This window comes from Cajanus cajan, chromosome 2, assembly GCF_000230855.2.
Source record: "Cajanus cajan strain Asha chromosome 2, NIPB_CcT2T_4, whole genome shotgun sequence".
Taxonomy (NCBI): Eukaryota; Viridiplantae; Streptophyta; class Magnoliopsida; order Fabales; family Fabaceae; genus Cajanus; species Cajanus cajan.
Window position 1 is genome coordinate 50,416,715 of NC_138518.1, and position 22,875 is coordinate 50,439,589.

The following is a 22,875-nucleotide window of genomic DNA, read 5'->3' on the forward strand; positions in this document are numbered from 1 at the left end:
TCAATCGTCCTATAAGGACTTTAAGAAGTTTTATTTTCAAATTCATTGTGTTGGGGAGAGTTTGAGTGTGCTAGAGCGATTCCCTCTTTATTGGACATTCAAACCTATGGTTTATGGTTAGAGGTTGATAAGTTATTGAAATCTAACCAAGACGACATGGAGAAGATTTTGTTGTTGAAGACCATGTTTAGTATCGGTAAATTGTTAAATCTAGAAGATAAACCTATCGAGCTGAAAAATATATAGGTATTGCATTAGTCATAGGTTAGGAATGTTTTGTCTTTCATATTATAGCTTTTGAATGTCATATTTGATATTTATAATTGAAAACTCACCAATTTGTTTTGTGATATTTATCTGTGTTGTTGTAGATTAACATTGTGAGCATGTCAAAGAATGAGTTAGCAAAACTTTATAAGCAACAAATGGTTGTGTTCCCGCTAGGAAACACTCCTACGTTGAAGCTCTCTAATATTTGATCTTCGTCCAAGCTGAGGTAATAACTTCCCGAATCCTTGTCCCGAAGGGAGGGGGAGGGTACCTATACAAAACAATAAATATTGTAGTATTAAATAATCAGACCTACCTCTTTTGTCTTTTCAGTGTGGTATTTATGGTGACATATTTGGGCCTAATGGGCCTCTAAAATTAAGGGATCGATAATCTAAGTTTAATCTATAATGTGGTTTTAATCATAATTGAGACGTGGTAACCATAGTAATTAAGATGTGATATATTTTATAGCCGAATACCCCTTTGGGTAGTGCCTTGGCTGAAGGGAGGTTCAGTTTTAGCAAAAGATGAGTGGTATGTCTTGCTTGAAGTCTCTTCGGATTAGTCTTCAGCCGAGTGGGTATTCAGATTGAGTCCCTCCTAGAACACTTCCCCCCCAAGCCCGAGTTGCGGAAACGATGGGGTTTGAACTTGACAAGTTAGAGGGATTCGGTTACATAGGGTGCTCAGTTATTAAAGTGACTGAATAAGGTGGGATGCTCGGTTCTTAAAGTGAATAAACATGATGAAGGTTCGGATTCTAATGTGGCCGAATAGGTGGAGTTTTGGTTTTTAAAATGTTTGAATAAAACGAATTCTCGATTTTGGAAATGATTGAATGGGATATTGGTTTTTGAAATGGGTGAATAGGATGGTTTTTCCAAAATGTTTGAATAGGACAGGGCTTCGGTTTTTGGGTAATTAAATGGGATGCGGGCCCGGTTTTTAAAGTGGACGAATAGGCATGTATGTGACACTATGAATGGAGGGCTTTGTACCCTTTAGAGATGTGTCATTCAATCATGGGTATTCGTGTTCTCTTAGTAACGTGACGGTAGCGTGATGCGCGTGGGCCTTGTTTTGGATTATGATATATTGCAACCTCGAGATTATTTATAAATGTATTAATTGTGCTGAAATTATGATATTTTGTCATGATGAACACCCACCTTTGGGACTTGATACTCTGATTGAGCAAAACAGTACGGATGCATCCGCTAGGCGTTTTTTGTCTTTTCAAGTGGCTATTGCGAGGTCTATATATGGGTGGGTTGTGGCCACCTGTGTATGCTACGTTTCCGCTCTATACTGAGACATTACAAGAGGTTCTTCCCGATCTCACTTTTAAGGTACGTCTAGGTGTGGTTGTTTTCGGCCGGATCTCTCGGGGTTGCCATGGCCATAGTCGAAGAGTTGGTTACGTTAAGTGGGTCTTCGTCTGGTAGTGGTGGTTCGGCCCATATAAGTGAGGCCGAGTTGTCCGCGAGCTCCTCTAAGCGTTTGTCTATGAGCAATGCGACGGATTCGTCAGATGGTTCATCACGGTCGAAACTTCCTGAGGTCGAAATGGGCCCTCTTGGTTTCAGGCAAAAATATCCACCTTGCAAGATACCAGGCTATGACTGGGTTGACGGAGAGGTGGTGGCCTATCCCTCACGTTTTTATGAGAGGGTCGCCTTGGAACGTTTGCTATAGAGGTGTCGAATGGCACGATAGGAATACATGGATCCCTACCCGGTAATGTTATGTCGCTGCAAGGCCGAAGGTCCTGGTGAGGTCGACTGGGTATTTCTTGAAAAGTAGGGGGATCAAGGTGATTTTTTCTATATGTACGAATGTATGTTCAAGGATCTCGGGGTGTCTCTTCAATTTGACGATTTTTAGATAGGCATTCTCTAGGTTCTTAACATAGCCCCGACTCAGTTGCATCCGAATGGTTGGGCCATCGTCCAAGCATTCCGAGTGCTTTGTAGATACCACTACATTGAGCCAAGTGTTGGTTTGTTCTTACATTTTTTCTGCATGCGCCTTTCCTCTAAGTCCGTGAAATGGGTGTCACTAATAAGGCATGTGGATCGGCCTCTATTTAAGTCGTTCACCTCTTCCTTTAAATGTTTCAAATCTGGTTTTTTGAAGGTGATGATCGATCCGATATTTGGGAGGAATTATTTCTATGATCGAGAAGGGCAACCACTATTCTCGTTCTACTAGACGAAGGCTCCCCGTAAATACGATGATTATCCTGAGGATATGCTTAGTCCGAGAGAGGCTTCTACCTTGGCATTTTTGAATACCATGCCCCGAGAGATCCCGTTCAGGTACTTGGTTTTGTTGCCTAAGTCGTCCCGTCCTCGTTATGACTTGAATGGTATGTGTTAATTGCATTTTTGTTGATCTCTATTGTTGGTCTGACCGAACTTTTTTTCTTTGCAGGATTCATGGCTCAAAGAGGTTTAGGGCTCTCCTACCGGCAAGCCATTCGCAATCCTGCTCCCAATGTCCAAGTCGAGGAACATCGTAGCGTGGATGTGGATGAGGAAGCAGGTGTTCGTGAAGCACGTTCCCCTCCTCGAGACCATGCTTCGCCCGAGGTTCAGCCAAGGAAAAGGAAGGATAAAGGGAAAAGGAAGAGCGGGGAAGTTTCTCGCACGGGTGGTGACGGTGCACGACCTCATAAGCACCGTCGAACTGATGGGTCTCATTTAGATTTGGCGATCCCTTCTTCCATTGTGGCACGTGATTTCTTGGCTCCGGAGATTCGTCCATCCATGATGTTGTCTTCTGATCTCTTGTCATCACAAGGTCATCGGATGCTAGATGCTACCACCCCTTCGGCCCAATGGGCAATGGCATGTGAACTCCAGGTTCGTGTGACTGCGATCCTTTGCAAACTTGCCTTGGAGCCTATGGAAGATGCTCATAATTTGAATAAGTCTTTGGAGGAAACAAAGATTGCTTAGCGTGAGGCTACCTCCACCGAGAAGTTACATCTTGAATCCGAGGTGGCGCACTTGAAGGAAGTCCTTGGGGATATGGAGGGCTGAGCTATCGCAGCTGAAGAGGCCGAGAAGATGCGAGTGGCTGAGCTGAAGGAGGTATTGGAGCGTGAGGCTCAGGGAAAGGTAGCTTCTAAGGCTGCAATGCAAGAGCTTTGGGTCGAGTGTGAGAATAAGATTATTCATGAGCATGAGTTAGGCTTCAAACATGCGGTTCGTCAAGGCACTTATTTTTGTAGTGTTCCTCCTACCTTTACCTTTGAAGTGAGCAGAGATTTCTATAAGGGCGTGTACATGGAATACAATGATATGCCGGAAGATGCTGAACCTGATGATATGGCTCCTTCTCGTTCAGCTACACTCGAGGATCCCGATAATACTATCCAGGATGAAGACTCTCATGGGAGCGATGAGGATGAGCACAATGTGGGCGATGATTAGGTGTTTTTCGGGCCTCAAGCCTCCGTGTTTTGTAATCGGAGGGCGGTTGGGTACATTTTGTATTTAGCTTGGGGGATATTCTTTTTGGTTGATTAAGGCATTGTTGGTCTACGTTTTTGTTTGTACCTAGGGCTGATAGTGCTCATTGTTCTAGTTTTAATGCTGATTGGGAGTTACTTTTATTATCGTCCTAACTCTTTTCTAGCGAAAGCCATCCTTGACTAAGTTGTGGTACTCGGGAGGGTTTCCGTTCGAGAGTTTAAATTGGATGCAATTGTTGGTCATCCTTGGCCGAGTGGTAGTACTCGGGAGGGAATAGTCTTGAGAAATCGTCCTTGACTGAGTGATGATACTCAGGAGGGTTTCATAATATTGAAGAGTTCTTTCGAAGTTGATAATTAAGATGATTTTCATTAATATGGTGCCTTGTTCAAAACCTTCCCAGTAAAACCTCCTTTACATGTTTCTTTTCTAGGAGGAAAAAACCTGGGGTAGGAAAAGAGTGCACCTAATGATACATTGAGAGTCTTAACTGTAATAATGCTTTAAGTGAGAGGCATTCCATGTGCGAGGGATAGTTTTCCTTGTGAGTTTCTCGAGCTTGTAGTTTCCATTCCTAAGGTCATACAGGATTCGGAATGGGCCATCCCAATTAGTGCCAGCTTACCTTGTGTTCGGTCCTTTCTTGCTTCTCCCATGACTCTCCAAACTAAATCTCCTGCTTGAAATTTGCGGGGCTTGACTTTATTCCTAAAACGTCTCGCAATCCTGGTTCTGCAAGCTTCCATGTTAATGAGAGCTCTGTCCCTTGTTTTGTCAATCAGATCCAGCTCTACACTAAGTGCTTCCGTATTGCCTTTTTCTTTGAACTGTTGTTGCCTTAGTGAAGGTTCTCTGATTTGTACTGGTATCATTGTATCGGTTCCATATGTAAGCCGAAAATGAGTATCGTTGGTTGAAGTTTGATGGGTACAACAGTAAGCCCATAGGATCTCAGGTAGTTGGTCTGGCCAGATGCCTTTTGCTTGTCCGAGTCTTCTTTTCAATTCTTTCAGGATGACTTTGTTCACTACTTCGACTTGGCCATTATTTTGAGGGTGCTCCAGATATTTCACCCTATGTTTAATGTGTAACCCATTAAGAAACTCGTTGAAGCGTCAATGTGAACTATAAACCATTGTCGGTGATCAGGGCATACGGAATGCCAAAACGGGTGATTATGTTCTTCCAGACGAACTTCTGAACATTGCTAGCTAATAGTGGCCAATGATTCTGCTTCGATTCATTTAGTGAATGTATCTACCTCGACTATTATGAATTTCACTTGCCCCTTGGCATGGGGAAAGGGTCCTAGGATGTCCATACCCCAAATAGTGAAAGGCCAGGGTGTTGTGACGAAGGTCAACTCATCTGCTGGCTTGTGTATGAGCGTCCCGTGTTGTTGACAAGGTTGACATTGCTGAATGAACTTGATGCAATCAGTGGTGAGGGTGGGCCAATAGTATCCTGCTCGCAAAACCTTGGCCACCATAGTTCACCCGCTTGAATGAGTTCCACATATTCATTCGTGGATCTCTCGTAAGACGTACTGGGCTTGCTCTGGCGCGGGGCATTTTAGGAGTGGAGTAGACAACCTCGCTTATATAAGTCACTTGCTATCATGGTGTATCGAGCGGCCTTTGTTTTTACCGTCTTTGCTTCAATTGGATCTGCTGGTAAGTCACTTTTTGTGAGATATGTCGTGATGCTTGTCATCCAGCTTTGGGGCCCTAACTGTGTTTGTAGACATTCACATTCGGTGATGCTTGAACTCAATAGTTCTTGTTGAAGGACACAAATCAGCTCAACAACTTAAACAGCATAATCAACTCAACAACACAGCTCAGCTCAACAACTTAAACAACATGATTAACTCAATCAACACAACTCAGCTCAACAACTTAAACAGCATAATCAACTCAACAGCACAACTCAGCTCAACAACTTAAACAACATAATCAACTCAACAACACAACTCAGCTCAACAACTTAAACAGCATGATTAACTCAATCAACACAACTCAACTCAATAACTTAAACACCATGATCAACTCAACAGCACAGTTCAGCTCAACAACTTAAACAACATAATCAACTCAACAACACAACTCAGCTCAACAACTTAAACAGCATAATTAACTCAATAGCTTAACGGCTCAACTCCTAATCTACAACTCAATCATCATAAAATAATATCTTTCAACACATAGTACAACATACAACTTTATAGCAACATATAACTTTATAGCAACATACAGCTTTCCTCTAACAACTTAGCAACATAGTCTACTAATAACTTCTATATAAATCTCAACACCTCTACACACTTCACATCATTCTTCTCACAATATTATCATCATGCACTTCATAACTTTCAACTATATCATCTCATCATATTTCACAACATAATTAGCCAACTCATAACATAAAACAACTTTAACCACTTAATTTCAACATGCTTCAACAATATCATCAATTCAACATATAATAGATCAACAACTTCACAACATACAACATATTCAACACATAATACAACTCACCCATCATGTTTACAACTCATCTATCATGCCAACCTACGCAACATATACAACATGAATTAACCTACACACCCAAGACAGCCTTCAACTTATCCAAATCACTCCTTGTGAAATGACAACCTTTACATAAAACAGCATATCGGGAGTTATACTACTCCTATCATGCTCATCCTTATCTCATATGAAAGATAAGAAGATTTCCTACAACTCTCATACCAAGTCCTAATTCCTTCATCTACCTTGTTAAAAATTCTAAAAACCGCAACAGCTAAAACCAATGCTGGCAGCTTGACCCCTCTTCACTAAAACAGCCATATCTGGAATTCTAGACCTCCTTTTTGGGTGATTCCAGCTCCATTGGAAAGCTAACATCCAAGGCTATAAGTTTCATGAAGACTTAAAGACCAACATACTCACTCCCAACGCATTAGTATCACACCCGACGCAAACTCAAATAGAGACTCACAAGAATCTCCATGCCCGGTGCGACTAGCCTCGCACCTGGCGTGATTTAACACTGGTGGCCCCGGATGAATGCACGTCCAGCTCAAATAACTGTGTCCGGCACATATTCAACCAGAAACCTCCAAAAACCTCGAAAATCCCTTCAAAACCTGAAAATCAGCAACTTCAACCACATGCAATCCATGAAATGCAACATATAGACTCCCTACAACTTAAAAATGAGTTCAGATTCAACATGCAACCAATCAATGCATCAAAATTGACAAAAACCCCATTTTTCCCAAAAACCCCAAAAGTGAGGAAATCACCCAATTCAACCACTTATTCTCGAATTCCATACATTAATGGAGTTCCTAAACTCCCATGCAACCAAACAACATACATTCTAGCTTTCCTTACCTGAAGATTGGCTCCGAACAGCCAAAAATTTGGGAAAAAGAAAACTCTCCTCCGAGCTCGACTCCCGAACTTCAATCCTTCAAAATCAAGCTTCTTAACCTGAATTCCAAGATAAGACAGAAGAAGTTAGTGATCTAGAGAAGAAGAATAATCAACCAAATAAATTTGAGAGAGAAAGGAGCTCACACACCTAGAGTTCTTCTCTCTAAAACTTCTCTCTAGTTTCTTTGAGAATGAACTTATGAAGTTTCCTTCTCAAAGAAACTCTTATATATTATTCGCTCTCTAGAACCAACTAAATTCAAAAATCTTCTCACTACGTTACAATCTATACATTTATATAATATAAAAAATTTAATCACATTATATTTATTAATTTATATTATTCAATTTTATTAACTTCTCAATTTATTTATACATAACTTACACATACATTATCAGTTTATAATTTAGCATTTCATACATATTAAATTTTCTACCGCTAATATAGTAAAAGTAAATAATATTTAAAACTATCACATCAATTAAAATCTACCACTCCAAAAGTTACAACATACACTACTTAAAAGTTAAAATATACAATATTCATTACATAAAATTAAATACATACACTACTTGTGAATAACTATCAATTTTAGATGAAAATATATATATATATATATATATATATATATATATATATATATATATTTCTAACCTGCATAAATAAATAGCAAATATTTAATATTTATAACATATTATTAATGCATAAATAAATAATTAAATTAATTACAAAAACCAATTAAAAATTACTTACCAGCCACCACCAGCAACCTACCACCCACCAACCTACAGCCAGATCCAACCGGAGACCAAGAGAGAAATGAGAGAGAAGAGAAGCCGGAGATGGAGAGCAAGAGTGACTGAGAAGGAGAGAAGAGAGTTGGGGTGGGGGAGCAAGAGAGATTCAGAATGAGAGAAGAGAGTTAAGGAGCAAGAGAGAAGAGAGTTGGGGGAGCTGGGTTTAAATGGATTAGGGATGGCACATGTGGGTCCCTACGCCAACTGTGCCAAGTGGAAAATGCAGGGGTGGGGCCATGCTTTAGGGGTCAAAGGTTGCAGGGTCAAAGGGTCAAAGGTTGTTCTATCCTCTACATGCAAGCAGCCAGGCTTATGTGCAAAACGCCTCCTCTCTATGCCAACTTAATTTTTTTTTGTCTTCCTCAAAGGGACCTGTCCCCCTGTGCTATCTTTGGTTTCTAGCACGTGGTAGAAATCACTTACTTTGGTAATATATATTTTTTTTTATTTTCGGTATTTTTATTTATTTTTATTTTAATTTCGTCAAAAAGTCTTCATTGCTTATCAAATTGATGTTATTTTTATGTCAAATTTTAATGGGACATTCCCCCATATTTTAACAAAATTTCAAGACAAATTTTAGTCCATTCAGATTTTTGTACCAAGGGAAACGTCTATTTAATTTAACCAATACTTTATTTAAGTCACTCTAAAATGTGTAAAAGTTGTAGAAAATGATAGCTTATGGACCATATAATATATACCTAAGATTGAGGTTTTCTGGCCAAAATAATGACAGATGACCATCATTTTGGAGTTATTAACATTTTGAGTGAAAATGAATTTTCTGATAAATACTTCGTGCTTTGGATTATGGATAGTTGTTAACTAAATGAATGACGACTTAAAATCAAGCCAAACGTAATCGAATATTATAAATTAATCTAAAAAATTGAAAATCGATGAAAATTCATAAATCCACGGTTTCGATTGGTTTTTTAATTTTCAAAATCATACAAATTAGATCGGTAGTTAGATTCAATTTTTTAGTTTTTAAAATCATGTGATTTAGTTCGATTTGAAATGTGAAACTGCTACAAATCAAATCAAACCACATTTATTTATAAATATATTATTTTCCAAATGCATAGTACATATAGACATAATCAATATATAACGTAAAAAAGTGTTTTATAAAATTATAAACTATTAAAAAGTATTTTCTCTCCAAATATATGTTATAATATTTAAAAAGATATTTTATAAAATTGTAAGCTACTAAATTGAATTTTAGAATGAAAAAATTAATTATTAATAACATTAGAAAAAAATTAAATGAAAAATTATATATATGAGAAAAATATTTAATATGATAACTAAAATTGTTTTAAAAATGATTTCACTAAAATAATAAGATAAGAATTGATGTTAAATACATTAAGTAGTTAAAATATCTTAGTATTTGTATATTTTTAGTTTTACTTTTTATGCTAGATCTTAAACAAATAACATAATATTATATATTTTTAGTTGATTTTTAAATAACAAATTTTAAAAATCACAAAAACCAAATCAAACCAAATTGCAAAAGATTGGTTTGGTTTGAATATGGTTAGGTTCAAATGACTTTTAAGTCAAAAATCAAACCAAACCGCACAAACACCCTTCATTTCAAGGATGTTTGGTCACTGTATTTGAAAATTATTAGTGACTAAAATGCAAAAAAAAATAGCAAAATTAAGTGTCTAACTATTAGTTTAATTATTACCCTTAATTTGTGAGGCTTTCAAGTGCAAATAAAATGTTAAACCCAAATTTCAGAGGCTTTTTTGGTCATATATGAAAAGTATTCATAAATAATATTGAGAGACTTGCAAAGGATATATCTCAAAAGACTCAAATTAATTAGGATAATGGGAGGAGATAATTAATGAGTGATTGAGTTATTTATAATAAGACCCAGACTTAATTGTGATGAAGACTTACTTGAGGATAAGAATCAATTAAGAGGAGATTGTGAGATATGATTATTTCAAAAGTTCATTAATAATTGATAAGAAGGATAAGATCACGAGTTATTATAAAATATATATAATTATATTAAGTTAGGGTAATATTTAGGTCAAGATTACCAAAATCAATTAGATTAAGGATAAATTAAGAAAAGTTTATGGTCACGAGGGAATACTCCATAAGGTATTAACTAATTGATGAGAGGAAAAAAGTTAATTAATGATTGAGAAGGAAACTTTTAATTAATTAAACTTGAATTAGATCATTAAGTAATTAATTATAATTAAGTCTTAATTAAATATAGTTAAGACTTAATTAAGAGGAGTTGGTGAGGAGGATATAAAAAAAGTTCTAAAATAGAGTACTCAATTACTTTTCTAATTAATTAATAACCACATAAACCCTTGTGAATCTTGATCAAGTATTTGGTCCTTGATGAGGACTTGTATTATGTGGTTATGATTGCTCATAGAAACTTGTTTGTGTGAATTACAATCATCGTATATTGTGTATGACACACTAGTGAAAAATTAGCATATTACGTCACCCCTTTTATGTCAGAAATATGAAAATCTGACGTAAAAAAAATGCGGTGACATTTTTATAATTTTTACGAACTTTTTTACGTCGGACCTGGTAGGGTCTGACGTAAAAAGTCTAATCTACATCGGAGGTGTGTTGTGTCCGACGTAGATTGGACTTTTTACGTCGGATCCTACCAGGTCTGACGTAAAAAAGGACGCAAATTTGAATAAGAGAGCGCGAGACACACCGCGCATTCACTCTTCATCACTTTTCATTTTTTTCTCTCTAAACCCTCTGTGACACCCTCTACCCCATTATTAATATACAACAAATGTAACAATAAAATATTTCTTTTCTTCTTTTTGGGTAAATAAAATCTTTCATAGTTGACAAATATTTCAAATATCACAAGGTAGAAGATTCACATTCGTAACTCATAAATCATAACTCCAGTGTAGAAATTATAAAAGAAAAGAAGTTAAGATTTTCAATACAATTTAGTGTAAAACAAGAAATCATATATATACAAATAATAATAAAGGAAATATAAATTAACTCCAGTAAAGGTGGCAGTGCCTCCTAGTTAGGAATCAATTTATATTTTCTAAATCATGTAATAAAATATAACAAGGATATTCATTCTGGTCTTTTATCAAGAACGTTCAAATTACAATTTCTTAACATACATTTTCCTTGAATTATCTACGTTATCTCTTCGTTAGAAATTACAAAGAAGAGAAACTAAAGTTATTAAAACAATAACATATTAAACTAAAAATAACTATGCCCCGATGTCACATCCTATCAGAGCATGCCCAATTGAAGCCTTTAAGCCTCATCACCAATATCCTCATGATGCTGATCATCTGCAACATAATTTAAAACATATACAAAAACAACAAGGGAGTGAGAAACATCTCACTCAGTTTCAGGTGAAGAATAAAGGTTAGATAGCACCCACACACACACAACAAATATAAGTCACATGTAAACAATACACATACATCATCAATATTACAAATACATTCATTTATCATGCAATGATGTCATGGACTCATCTCATAAATGCATGCATGTGGCGCCATAAGGAAGTTTCACATATCATCACTGGTGACCCTAAGGCACACCTGCACAACTGTCGGTGACCCTAAGGTACACCTGGTTAGCATATCATCAACTGTCGGTGACCCTAAAGTACACCTGGTTAGCATATCATCAACTGTCGGTGACCCTAAAGTACACCTGGTTAGCATATCATCAACTGTCGGTGACCCTAAGGTACACCTTGTTAGCATCAACTGTCGGTGACCCTAAGGTACACCTGGTTACATCACTGGTATGCGGCCTCAACGGCACACCTGGAATAAGATATGCATATGATGCATGTCATACATTCATTATTTCATGAACTCAACATTTAACTTATTACAGAATTTCATTTAGTACATCATGTCCTCATTTGTCATAGTCTCATAATCATAGTTTGTCTCAATAGTCAATTCTTAGGTCTCATGTCATTTGTCCATATTTCACATGGTCATGTCATCAATACTCCTCATAAGGTCCGCATAGGTATTCACAGAGATTCAGAGAGCATTCTTATTCATATTAAAACTCATGTATTATTAACATTAATTTCATATTCATTTATTACTTCAACAAAGAAAAAGGTAGAGTAAATAGAAAATCAGACAGAACAACGGCACTTTCAACAAAAACAAAGTAGAATAAATAGAAAATCGGACAGAACAACGGCACCTTCAACAAAAAGCAAAGTAGAGTAAATAGAAATTTATACAGAACAACGGCACCTTCAACAAAAAGCAAAGTAGAGTAAATAGAAATTTAGACAGAACAACGGCAAGGGATTGGGGGCCAATCCGACAAACAACTATCCAACAATTATCCCCACACCCCTGAGCGAGGTTCTCACTCCCCCCTTACCTGGATAAGCGGAGTTGAAACTTGGGCAGGGCCTCCTCCTCTGGATCCCCTCTTTCTTTTCCTCTCTTTCTTTCTTTCTTTCTCTCTCTCTCTCTCTCTCTCTCCTCTTTCTCTCTCTAAGATTACCACTTCTTGCTCAATATAAATTTTTCACCCCCCCTTGGCCCTATTTATAGGCCTCCTGGCGCAACCGGAACGGCCGTACTGATTTCGGAACGGCCCGTTCCGGATCCTTCAAACGTGGGCAAATTTCTCAACTGGAACGGCCCGTTCCAAAATCGGAACGGCCCGTTCTCAAAAAGCAGAACGGCCCGTTCTGAAACCAGAATGGCCCGTTCTCAAACTCAGCAGAACGGCCCGTTCTCCCTCCGGAACGGCCCGTTCTCCTTGTTGGAACGGCCCGTTCTGGGCCCGTTCCCAACCTAAAATTTTAGCTTATTTTAAATGCTCAGAACGGCCCGTTCCACTTTCGGAACAGCCCGTTCCGAGTTACTCAAATGCCCCTAATACCTTTATAAAATTACGAAAATGCCATCAATAATTACGAAAATGCCATTACTAATAAAATTATCCTTTTAAGGAAATTGGGGTGTTACAATTCTCCCCTCCTTTTAGAAATTTCGTCCCCGAAATTTACCTGAAAACAGAAATGGATGAGTTTCTCGCATCTTGCTTTCTAATTCCCATGTAGCACTTTCTTCAATATTTCCTCCCCAAACGACCTTAACCAAAGGGATTTCCTTTCCTCTTAGTTGTTTCACTCTCGTGTCATCAATCCTTAGAGGAACCGTTTCATAAGCAAGATTATCCTTCAACTGAATGTTGTCAGACTCAATGATATGGGAAGGATCATGGACATACTTTCTGAGTTGGGAAACATGAAAGACACTATGGAGATTTGAAAGAGATGGAGGCAAAGCAATTTGATAGGCCACTTCACCGATTCTTTTAAGAATTTGATAAGGACCAATGAAACGTGGAGTAAGCTTACGGGATTTCAGTGCTCTGCCTACTCCTGTCCAAGGAGTGACTTTAAGGAATACATGATCACCTTCTTTAAACTTAAGGTCTTTTCTCCTCTTGTCATTATAACTCTTTTGCCTATTCTGAGTTGCTCTCATCTTCTCTTGGATCATCTTAACCTGTTCAGTAGTTTGTTGAACTATCTCAGGTCCTAACATGACATTCTCTCCAGGTTCTACCCAACATAAAGGTGTTCTACATCTCCTACCATACAGAGCCTCATATGGTGCCATCCCAATACTAGAATGGTAGCTATTATTGTAGGTAAATTCTATCAAAGGTAGGAAACTATCCCAACTACCCCCACGTTCTAAGATGCAAGCCCTCAACAAGTCTTCCAAAGATTGTATGGTTCTCTCAGTTTGGCCATCTGTTTGGGGATGGTAAGCTGAACTCAATCTAAGCTTAGTGCCTAAAGCCTTATGCAAACTCTCCCAAAATCTAGAGGTGAACCTAGGATCTCTATCAGACACAATACTAGTAGGAACTCCATGCAACCTCACGATCTCACTGATGTACAACTTGGTTAACCTCTCCAAAGAGTACCTAATATTAATGGGAATAAAATGGGCAGACTTAGTCAATCTATCCACAATGACCCATATAGCATCCAAGTTCTTCACAGTCTTAGGTAACCCAACTACAAAATCCATAGAGATGCTATCCCACTTCCACACAGGCACATCTAAAGGTTGCATCAAACCTGAAGGTTTTTGGTGTTCTACCTTAGCTTTTTGACATACTAAGCAAGCATACACAAATTCCTCCACTTCCCTCTTCATCTTAGGCCACCAAAACATCTTCTTAAGGTCTTGGTACATCTTAGTGGCTCCTGGATGGATACTAAGGATACTCTTATGACCTTCTTCCAGGATTGCTCTCTTAAGTTCTGGCACACTAGGAATGCACAACCTATCCTTAAGTCTCAAAACTCCATCCACTCCAATTCTAAACTCACTTTTCACACCTTGATTCAACTTCTCTACCCGACTCAATAAGAAAGGATCCATCTTCTGACCTTCTCTAATCTCATCTATCAAGCTATTAGTCACTCTTAAAGCTCCCAACTTAATACTCTTAGAGGTCAACTCACACCCTAAGCTCATATCCCTAAACTCCTCAATCATTTGCATTTCCCTAATCATCAAGGAAGACATTCTCAAAGATTTTCTACTCAAAGCATCAGCTACAACATTAGCCTTGCCAGGGTGATAATTTAATTGAAAGTCATAATCCTTAAGAAACTCTAACCATCTCCTCTGCCTCATATTCAATTCCTTTTGGTCAAACAAGTACTTAAGGCTTTTATGGTCACTATAAACCTCAAATCTAGACCCAAACAAGTAATGTCTCCACAACTTGAGCACAAAAACTATTGCAGCTAACTCAAGGTCATGGGTAGGATAGTTTTGCTCATGAATTTTAAGTTGTCTTGAAGCATAGGCTACTACCTTACCCTCTTGCATAAGCACTCCTCCTAAACCCAATTTAGAAGCATCACAAAATACCTCAAAAGTCTTACTAGGATCAGGTAACACTAACACAGGAGCACTAGTTAATCTCCTCTTAAGCTCTTGAAAACTTTCCTGACACCTAGAATCCCACACAAAAGGTTGGTCTTTCTTCGTCAGCTTAGTCAAAGAAAGAGCTAGCCTAGAGAAATTCTCTATAAACCTTCTGTAATAACCGGCTAGTCCTAAGAAACTCTTAATCTCAAATACTGATTTAGGTGTTCTCCACTCTAACACAGCTTCTACCTTAGCAGGATCTACAGCTATTCCACCCTTGGATATCACATGTCCTAGAAAGTTCACACTATCCAACCAAAATTTACATTTTGACAATTTAGCATACAACTGTTTCTCCTTAAGGGTTTGAAGAACGATCCTAAGGTGCTCAACATGCTCTTCCCTAGTCTTGGAATACACTAGGATATCATCTATGAAGACCACTACAAATCTATCCAAGTAAGGGTGAAAGATCCTATTCATGTAGTCCATAAAAACACCAGGTGCATTAGTTACACCAAACGGCATAACTAAATACTCATAGTTCCCATAGCGAGTTCTAAAGGCAGTCTTAGGAACATCCTCAGTTCTCACTCTAATCTGATGGTATCCTGACCTTAAATCTATCTTACTGAACACACAAGCTCCAACTAGTTGATCCATAAGGTCATCTATCCTAGGCAAAGGATACTTATTCTTAATGGTCACTTTATTCAGTTGCCTATAGTCTACGCACAACCTCATGCTCCCATCTTTCTTCTTAACCAATAAAACAGGCGCTCCCCAAGGCGAAACACTAGGCCTAATGAATTGTTTTCCTTGTAATTCCTCTATTTGTTTCTTAAGCTCAACTAACTCTGTAGGGGACATCCTATAGGGTGCTATAGATATAGGTGGGGTACCTGGTACTAAGTCTATGCTAAACTCAATCTCTCTCTCAGGTGGTAAACTAGACACATCCTTAGGAAATACTTCTGGAAATTCTCTTACTAAGGGAATCTCATCTAGCTTACTATCAGTCTCAAGTGTTAAAGAAGCTAAGATCATGTACACTCTTTCATTGTCTTTTAAACAAGTTTTAATGTCAGCAGCACTAAGAAATTCCATACTCTTACATTCACCAAAGGAAATAGATTTCTCAAAGCAGTTTAAAAGGACATGGTGAGAAGATAACCAATCCATACCAAGAATTACATCTAATTGACTAAGAGGCAAACAAATTAAGTCAACTAGAAACTGCTTATCAGAAACTGTCAAATGACATTTCAAACACACTAGGGATGTAGTCACAGGACCATTAGTAGGGGTTTCAACAACTAGATCAAAATCTAACAAAGACACAGGCAAATTCAATTTTTGGACACAAGAGACAGAAATAAAGGAATGAGTTGCACCAGAATCAAATAGTACAACAAAAGGAGTCTCAGCTATGAAACAAGTACCTTGTATCAAATTTTCTGACTGAGAAGCTTCAGCACCACTAAGAGCAAATACTCTCCCTATAGTCTTTAGATGCTCAATTTGCGAACCCGATCCAATAACACGTGTTCTTCGTGGTTCAGGACATTGGGTGCTGATGTGACCCTTGCCACTGCAATTGAAGCAGGTAATCTCCTTGTCAAGACACTCAGACTGATTATGACCAACACGTCCACACTTCCCACATCTTCCTGAAGGAGTGGACACAGACCCTCCAACACTTCCAGTAGCACTAACAGTGGATCCTCTAGTAAACAACTTACTTTTATTAGCAGCAGCTTTACTCCCTTGAAATCTATTAGAAGCGGAGTAAGGCTTACTCCTTCCCGAAGTACTAGAACTCACAGCACGGATAGGACCTCCAACTCCTTTATAAAAAGCAGCACGAGCACGGTTGTCATGATCATAAATGCTGCACTTATTGACCAGAGTGGGAAAGTGATATATCTCCTGATAGTTAATTGCAGTTTTCACTTCAGGACGCAGACCATTTACAAATTTTATGCATTTAGCTCTTTCACCACCCTCACCATGGTAGTGTGTGCAATAACGAACCAAAGCATCAAATTTGGCAGCATACACAGCCACTGTGTCGTTCCCTTGATTCAGCTCAAGGAATTCCATTTCTTTCCGACTTCTCACATCATCCGGGAAATACTTCTCAAGAAAGACCTTCTTGAAGTTGTCCCAATTCAAGTGCACCCCTCCATCAATCATCCTCCGAAGTGCTCCTTCCCACCAAAAGTGAGCATCAGCAGTCAACATGAATGTGGCCAACTTCACCTTCTGAGCGATGGGACAATCCATAACATTGAAAATTTTCTCTATTTCTGTTAGCCAATTCATAGCAGCATCAGGGTCATATCCTCCTTTAAAGGTAGGTGGGTGATTTCGTTGAAATTGCTCCAACCAGTTAGGAGTAACTTCAGTCCTATTGTTATTATTCATAGCTTGTGCTAATGCTTGAAGAGCATCGGCAATCGCACGATCATTTCTACCAGCCATAGTCTAAGAAAATAATACAATCAATAAACATAATCAATCATCATACTAGCATACCAACAAGTTTAACAATCAGTTTAGTCCATCATTCATGTACCAAATAAACATAGTAAATCAAATAAGCATAGTAAACTCATAACTCACGGTCGATTAGATCGACCTGCTCTGATACCACTAAATGTGACACCCTCTACCCCATTATTAATATACAACAAATGTAACAATAAAATATTTCTTTTCTTCTTTTTGGGTAAATAAAATCTTTCATAGTTGACAAATATTTCAAATATCACAAGGTAGAAGATTCACATTCGTAACTCATAAATCATAACTCCAGTGTAGAAATTATAAAAGAAAAGAAGTTAAGATTTTCAACACAATTTAGTGTAAAACAAGAAATCATATATATACAAATAATAATAAAGGAAATATAAATTAACTCCAGTAAAGGTGGCAGTGCCTCCTAGTTAGGAATCAATTTATATTTTCTAAATCATGTAATAAAATATAACAAGGATATTCATTCTGGTCTTTTATCAAGAACGTTCAAATTACAATTTCTTAACATACATTTTCCTTGAATTATCTACGTTATCTCTTCGTTAGAAATTACAAAGAAGAGAAACTAAAGTTATTAAAACAATAACATATTAAACTAAAAATAACTATGCCCCGATGTCACATCCTATCAGAGCATGCCCAATTGAAGCCTTTAAGCCTCATCACCAATATCCTCATGATGCTGATCATCTGCAACATAATTTAAAACATATACAAAAACAACAAGGGAGTGAGAAACATCTCACTCAGTTTCAGGTGAAGAATAAAGGTTAGATAGCACCCACACACACACAACAAATATAAGTCACATGTAAACAATACACATACATCATCAATATTACAAATACATTCATTTATCATGCAATGATGTCATGGACTCATCTCATAAATGCATGCATGTGGCGCCATAAGGAAGTTTCACATATCATCACTGGTGACCCTAAGGCACACCTGCACAACTGTCGGTGACCCTAAGGTACACCTGGTTAGCATATCATCAACTGTCGGTGACCCTAAAGTACACCTGGTTAGCATATCATCAACTGTCGGTGACCCTAAAGTACACCTGGTTAGCATATCATCAACTGTCGGTGACCCTAAGGTACACCTTGTTAGCATCAACTGTCGGTGACCCTAAGGTACACCTGGTTACATCACTGGTATGCGGCCTCAACGGCACACCTGGAATAAGATATGCATATGATGCATGTCATACATTCATTATTTCATGAACTCAACATTTAACTTATTACAGAATTTCATTTAGTACATCATGTCCTCATTTGTCATAGTCTCATAATCATAGTTTGTCTCAATAGTCAATTCTTAGGTCTCATGTCATTTGTCCATATTTCACATGGTCATGTCATCAATACTCCTCATAAGGTCCGCATAGGTATTCACAGAGATTCAGAGAGCATTCTTATTCATATTAAAACTCATGTATTATTAACATTAATTTCATATTCATTTATTACTTCAACAAAGAAAAAGGTAGAGTAAATAGAAAATCAGACAGAACAACGGCACTTTCAACAAAAACAAAGTAGAATAAATAGAAAATCGGACAGAACAACGGCACCTTCAACAAAAAGCAAAGTAGAGTAAATAGAAATTTATACAGAACAACGGCACCTTCAACAAAAAGCAAAGTAGAGTAAATAGAAATTTAGACAGAACAACGGCAAGGGATTGGGGGCCAATCCGACAAACAACTATCCAACAATTATCCCCACACCCCTGAGCGAGGTTCTCACTCCCCCCTTACCTGGATAAGCGGAGTTGAAACTTGGGCAGGGCCTCCTCCTCTGGATCCCCTCTTTCTTTTCCTCTCTTTCTTTCTTTCTTTCTCTCTCTCTCTCTCTCTCTCTCCTCTTTCTCTCTCTAAGATTACCACTTCTTGCTCAATATAAATTTTTCACCCCCCCTTGGCCCTATTTATAGGCCTCCTGGCGCAACCGGAACGGCCGTACTGATTTCGGAACGGCCCGTTCCGGATCCTTCAAACGTGGGCAAATTTCTCAACTGGAACGGCCCGTTCCAAAATCGGAACGGCCCGTTCTCAAAAAGCAGAACGGCCCGTTCTGAAACCAGAATGGCCCGTTCTCAAACTCAGCAGAACGGCCCGTTCTCCCTCCGGAACGGCCCGTTCTCCTTGTTGGAACGGCCCGTTCTGGGCCCGTTCCCAACCTAAAATTTTAGCTTATTTTAAATGCTCAGAACGGCCCGTTCCACTTTCGGAACAGCCCGTTCCGAGTTACTCAAATGCCCCTAATACCTTTATAAAATTACGAAAATGCCATCAATAATTACGAAAATGCCATTACTAATAAAATTATCCTTTTAAGGAAATTGGGGTGTTACAATTCTCCCCTCCTTTTAGAAATTTCGTCCCCGAAATTTACCTGAAAACAGAAATGGATGAGTTTCTCGCATCTTGCTTTCTAATTCCCATGTAGCACTTTCTTCAATATTTCCTCCCCAAACGACCTTAACCAAAGGGATTTCCTTTCCTCTTAGTTGTTTCACTCTCGTGTCATCAATCCTTAGAGGAACCGTTTCATAAGCAAGATTATCCTTCAACTGAATGTTGTCAGACTCAATGATATGGGAAGGATCATGGACATACTTTCTGAGTTGGGAAACATGAAAGACACTATGGAGATTTGAAAGAGATGGAGGCAAAGCAATTTGATAGGCCACTTCACCGATTCTTTTAAGAATTTGATAAGGACCAATGAAACGTGGAGTAAGCTTACGGGATTTCAGTGCTCTGCCTACTCCTGTCCAAGGAGTGACTTTAAGGAATACATGATCACCTTCTTTAAACTTAAGGTCTTTTCTCCTCTTGTCATTATAACTCTTTTGCCTATTCTGAGTTGCTCTCATCTTCTCTTGGATCATCTTAACCTGTTCAGTAGTTTGTTGAACTATCTCAGGTCCTAACATGACATTCTCTCCAGGTTCTACCCAACATAAAGGTGTTCTACATCTCCTACCATACAGAGCCTCATATGGTGCCATCCCAATACTAGAATGGTAGCTATTATTGTAGGTAAATTCTATCAAAGGTAGGAAACTATCCCAACTACCCCCACGTTCTAAGATGCAAGCCCTCAACAAGTCTTCCAAAGATTGTATGGTTCTCTCAGTTTGGCCATCTGTTTGGGGATGGTAAGCTGAACTCAATCTAAGCTTAGTGCCTAAAGCCTTATGCAAACTCTCCCAAAATCTAGAGGTGAACCTAGGATCTCTATCAGACACAATACTAGTAGGAACTCCATGCAACCTCACGATCTCACTGATGTACAACTTGGTTAACCTCTCCAAAGAGTACCTAATATTAATGGGAATAAAATGGGCAGACTTAGTCAATCTATCCACAATGACCCATATAGCATCCAAGTTCTTCACAGTCTTAGGTAACCCAACTACAAAATCCATAGAGATGCTATCCCACTTCCACACAGGCACATCTAAAGGTTGCATCAAACCTGAAGGTTTTTGGTGTTCTACCTTAGCTTTTTGACATACTAAGCAAGCATACACAAATTCCTCCACTTCCCTCTTCATCTTAGGCCACCAAAACATCTTCTTAAGGTCTTGGTACATCTTAGTGGCTCCTGGATGGATACTAAGGATACTCTTATGACCTTCTTCCAGGATTGCTCTCTTAAGTTCTGGCACACTAGGAATGCACAACCTATCCTTAAGTCTCAAAACTCCATCCACTCCAATTCTAAACTCACTTTTCACACCTTGATTCAACTTCTCTACCCGACTCAATAAGAAAGGATCCATCTTCTGACCTTCTCTAATCTCATCTATCAAGCTATTAGTCACTCTTAAAGCTCCCAACTTAATACTCTTAGAGGTCAACTCACACCCTAAGCTCATATCCCTAAACTCCTCAATCATTTGCATTTCCCTAATCATCAAGGAAGACATTCTCAAAGATTTTCTACTCAAAGCATCAGCTACAACATTAGCCTTGCCAGGGTGATAATTTAATTGAAAGTCATAATCCTTAAGAAACTCTAACCATCTCCTCTGCCTCATATTCAATTCCTTTTGGTCAAACAAGTACTTAAGGCTTTTATGGTCACTATAAACCTCAAATCTAGACCCAAACAAGTAATGTCTCCACAACTTGAGCACAAAAACTATTGCAGCTAACTCAAGGTCATGGGTAGGATAGTTTTGCTCATGAATTTTAAGTTGTCTTGAAGCATAGGCTACTACCTTACCCTCTTGCATAAGCACTCCTCCTAAACCCAATTTAGAAGCATCACAAAATACCTCAAAAGTCTTACTAGGATCAGGTAACACTAACACAGGAGCACTAGTTAATCTCCTCTTAAGCTCTTGAAAACTTTCCTGACACCTAGAATCCCACACAAAAGGTTGGTCTTTCTTCGTCAGCTTAGTCAAAGAAAGAGCTAGCCTAGAGAAATTCTCTATAAACCTTCTGTAATAACCGGCTAGTCCTAAGAAACTCCTAATCTCAAATACTGATTTAGGTGTTCTCCACTCTAACACAGCTTCTACCTTAGCAGGATCTACAGCTATTCCACCCTTGGATATCACATGTCCTAGAAAGTTCACACTATCCAACCAAAATTTACATTTTGACAATTTAGCATACAACTGTTTCTCCTTAAGGGTTTGAAGAACGATCCTAAGGTGCTCAACATGCTCTTCCCTAGTCTTGGAATACACTAGGATATCATCTATGAAGACCACTACAAATCTATCCAAGTAAGGGTGAAAGATCCTATTCATGTAGTCCATAAAAACACCAGGTGCATTAGTTACACCAAACGGCATAACTAAATACTCATAGTTCCCATAGCGAGTTCTAAAGGCAGTCTTAGGAACATCCTCAGTTCTCACTCTAATCTGATGGTATCCTGACCTTAAATCTATCTTACTGAACACACAAGCTCCAACTAGTTGATCCATAAGGTCATCTATCCTAGGCAAAGGATACTTATTCTTAATGGTCACTTTATTCAGTTGCCTATAGTCTACGCACAACCTCATGCTCCCATCTTTCTTCTTAACCAATAAAACAGGCGCTCCCCAAGGCGAAACACTAGGCCTAATGAATTGTTTTCCTTGTAATTCCTCTATTTGTTTCTTAAGCTCAACTAACTCTGTAGGGGACATCCTATAGGGTGCTATAGATATAGGTGGGGTACCTGGTACTAAGTCTATGCTAAACTCAATCTCTCTCTCAGGTGGTAAACTAGACACATCCTTAGGAAATACTTCTGGAAATTCTCTTACTAAGGGAATCTCATCTAGCTTACTATCAGTCTCAAGTGTTAAAAAAGCTAAGATCATGTACACTCTTTCATTGTCTTTTAAACAAGTTTTAATGTCAGCAGC

At 38.3% G+C, this 22,875-nt stretch overlaps 1 protein-coding gene and 1 long non-coding RNA gene across 2 annotated transcripts; one reads left to right on the top strand and one right to left on the bottom strand.

Moving 5' to 3' along the window:
- On the top strand, window positions 1-3,892 carry LOC114914992 (uncharacterized). The gene is made up of 2 exons (XM_029268887.2): window positions 1-2,591; window positions 2,707-3,892. The coding sequence occupies exon 2, from the start codon at window positions 2,712-2,714 to the stop codon at window positions 3,231-3,233; it is 522 nt and encodes a 173-aa protein (XP_029124720.1). The 5' UTR covers window positions 1-2,591; window positions 2,707-2,711; the 3' UTR covers window positions 3,234-3,892.
- A 123-nt stretch (window positions 3,893-4,015) lies between these two features.
- LOC145954338 (uncharacterized) lies at window positions 4,016-8,590 on the bottom strand. The gene is made up of 3 exons (XR_014431542.1): window positions 7,947-8,590; window positions 7,151-7,249; window positions 4,016-5,483 (listed from the first exon to the last, which is right to left on the bottom strand). It is a non-coding gene; the product is annotated as an uncharacterized LOC145954338 (long non-coding RNA).
- Window positions 8,591-22,875: the final 14,285 nt, after the last annotated feature.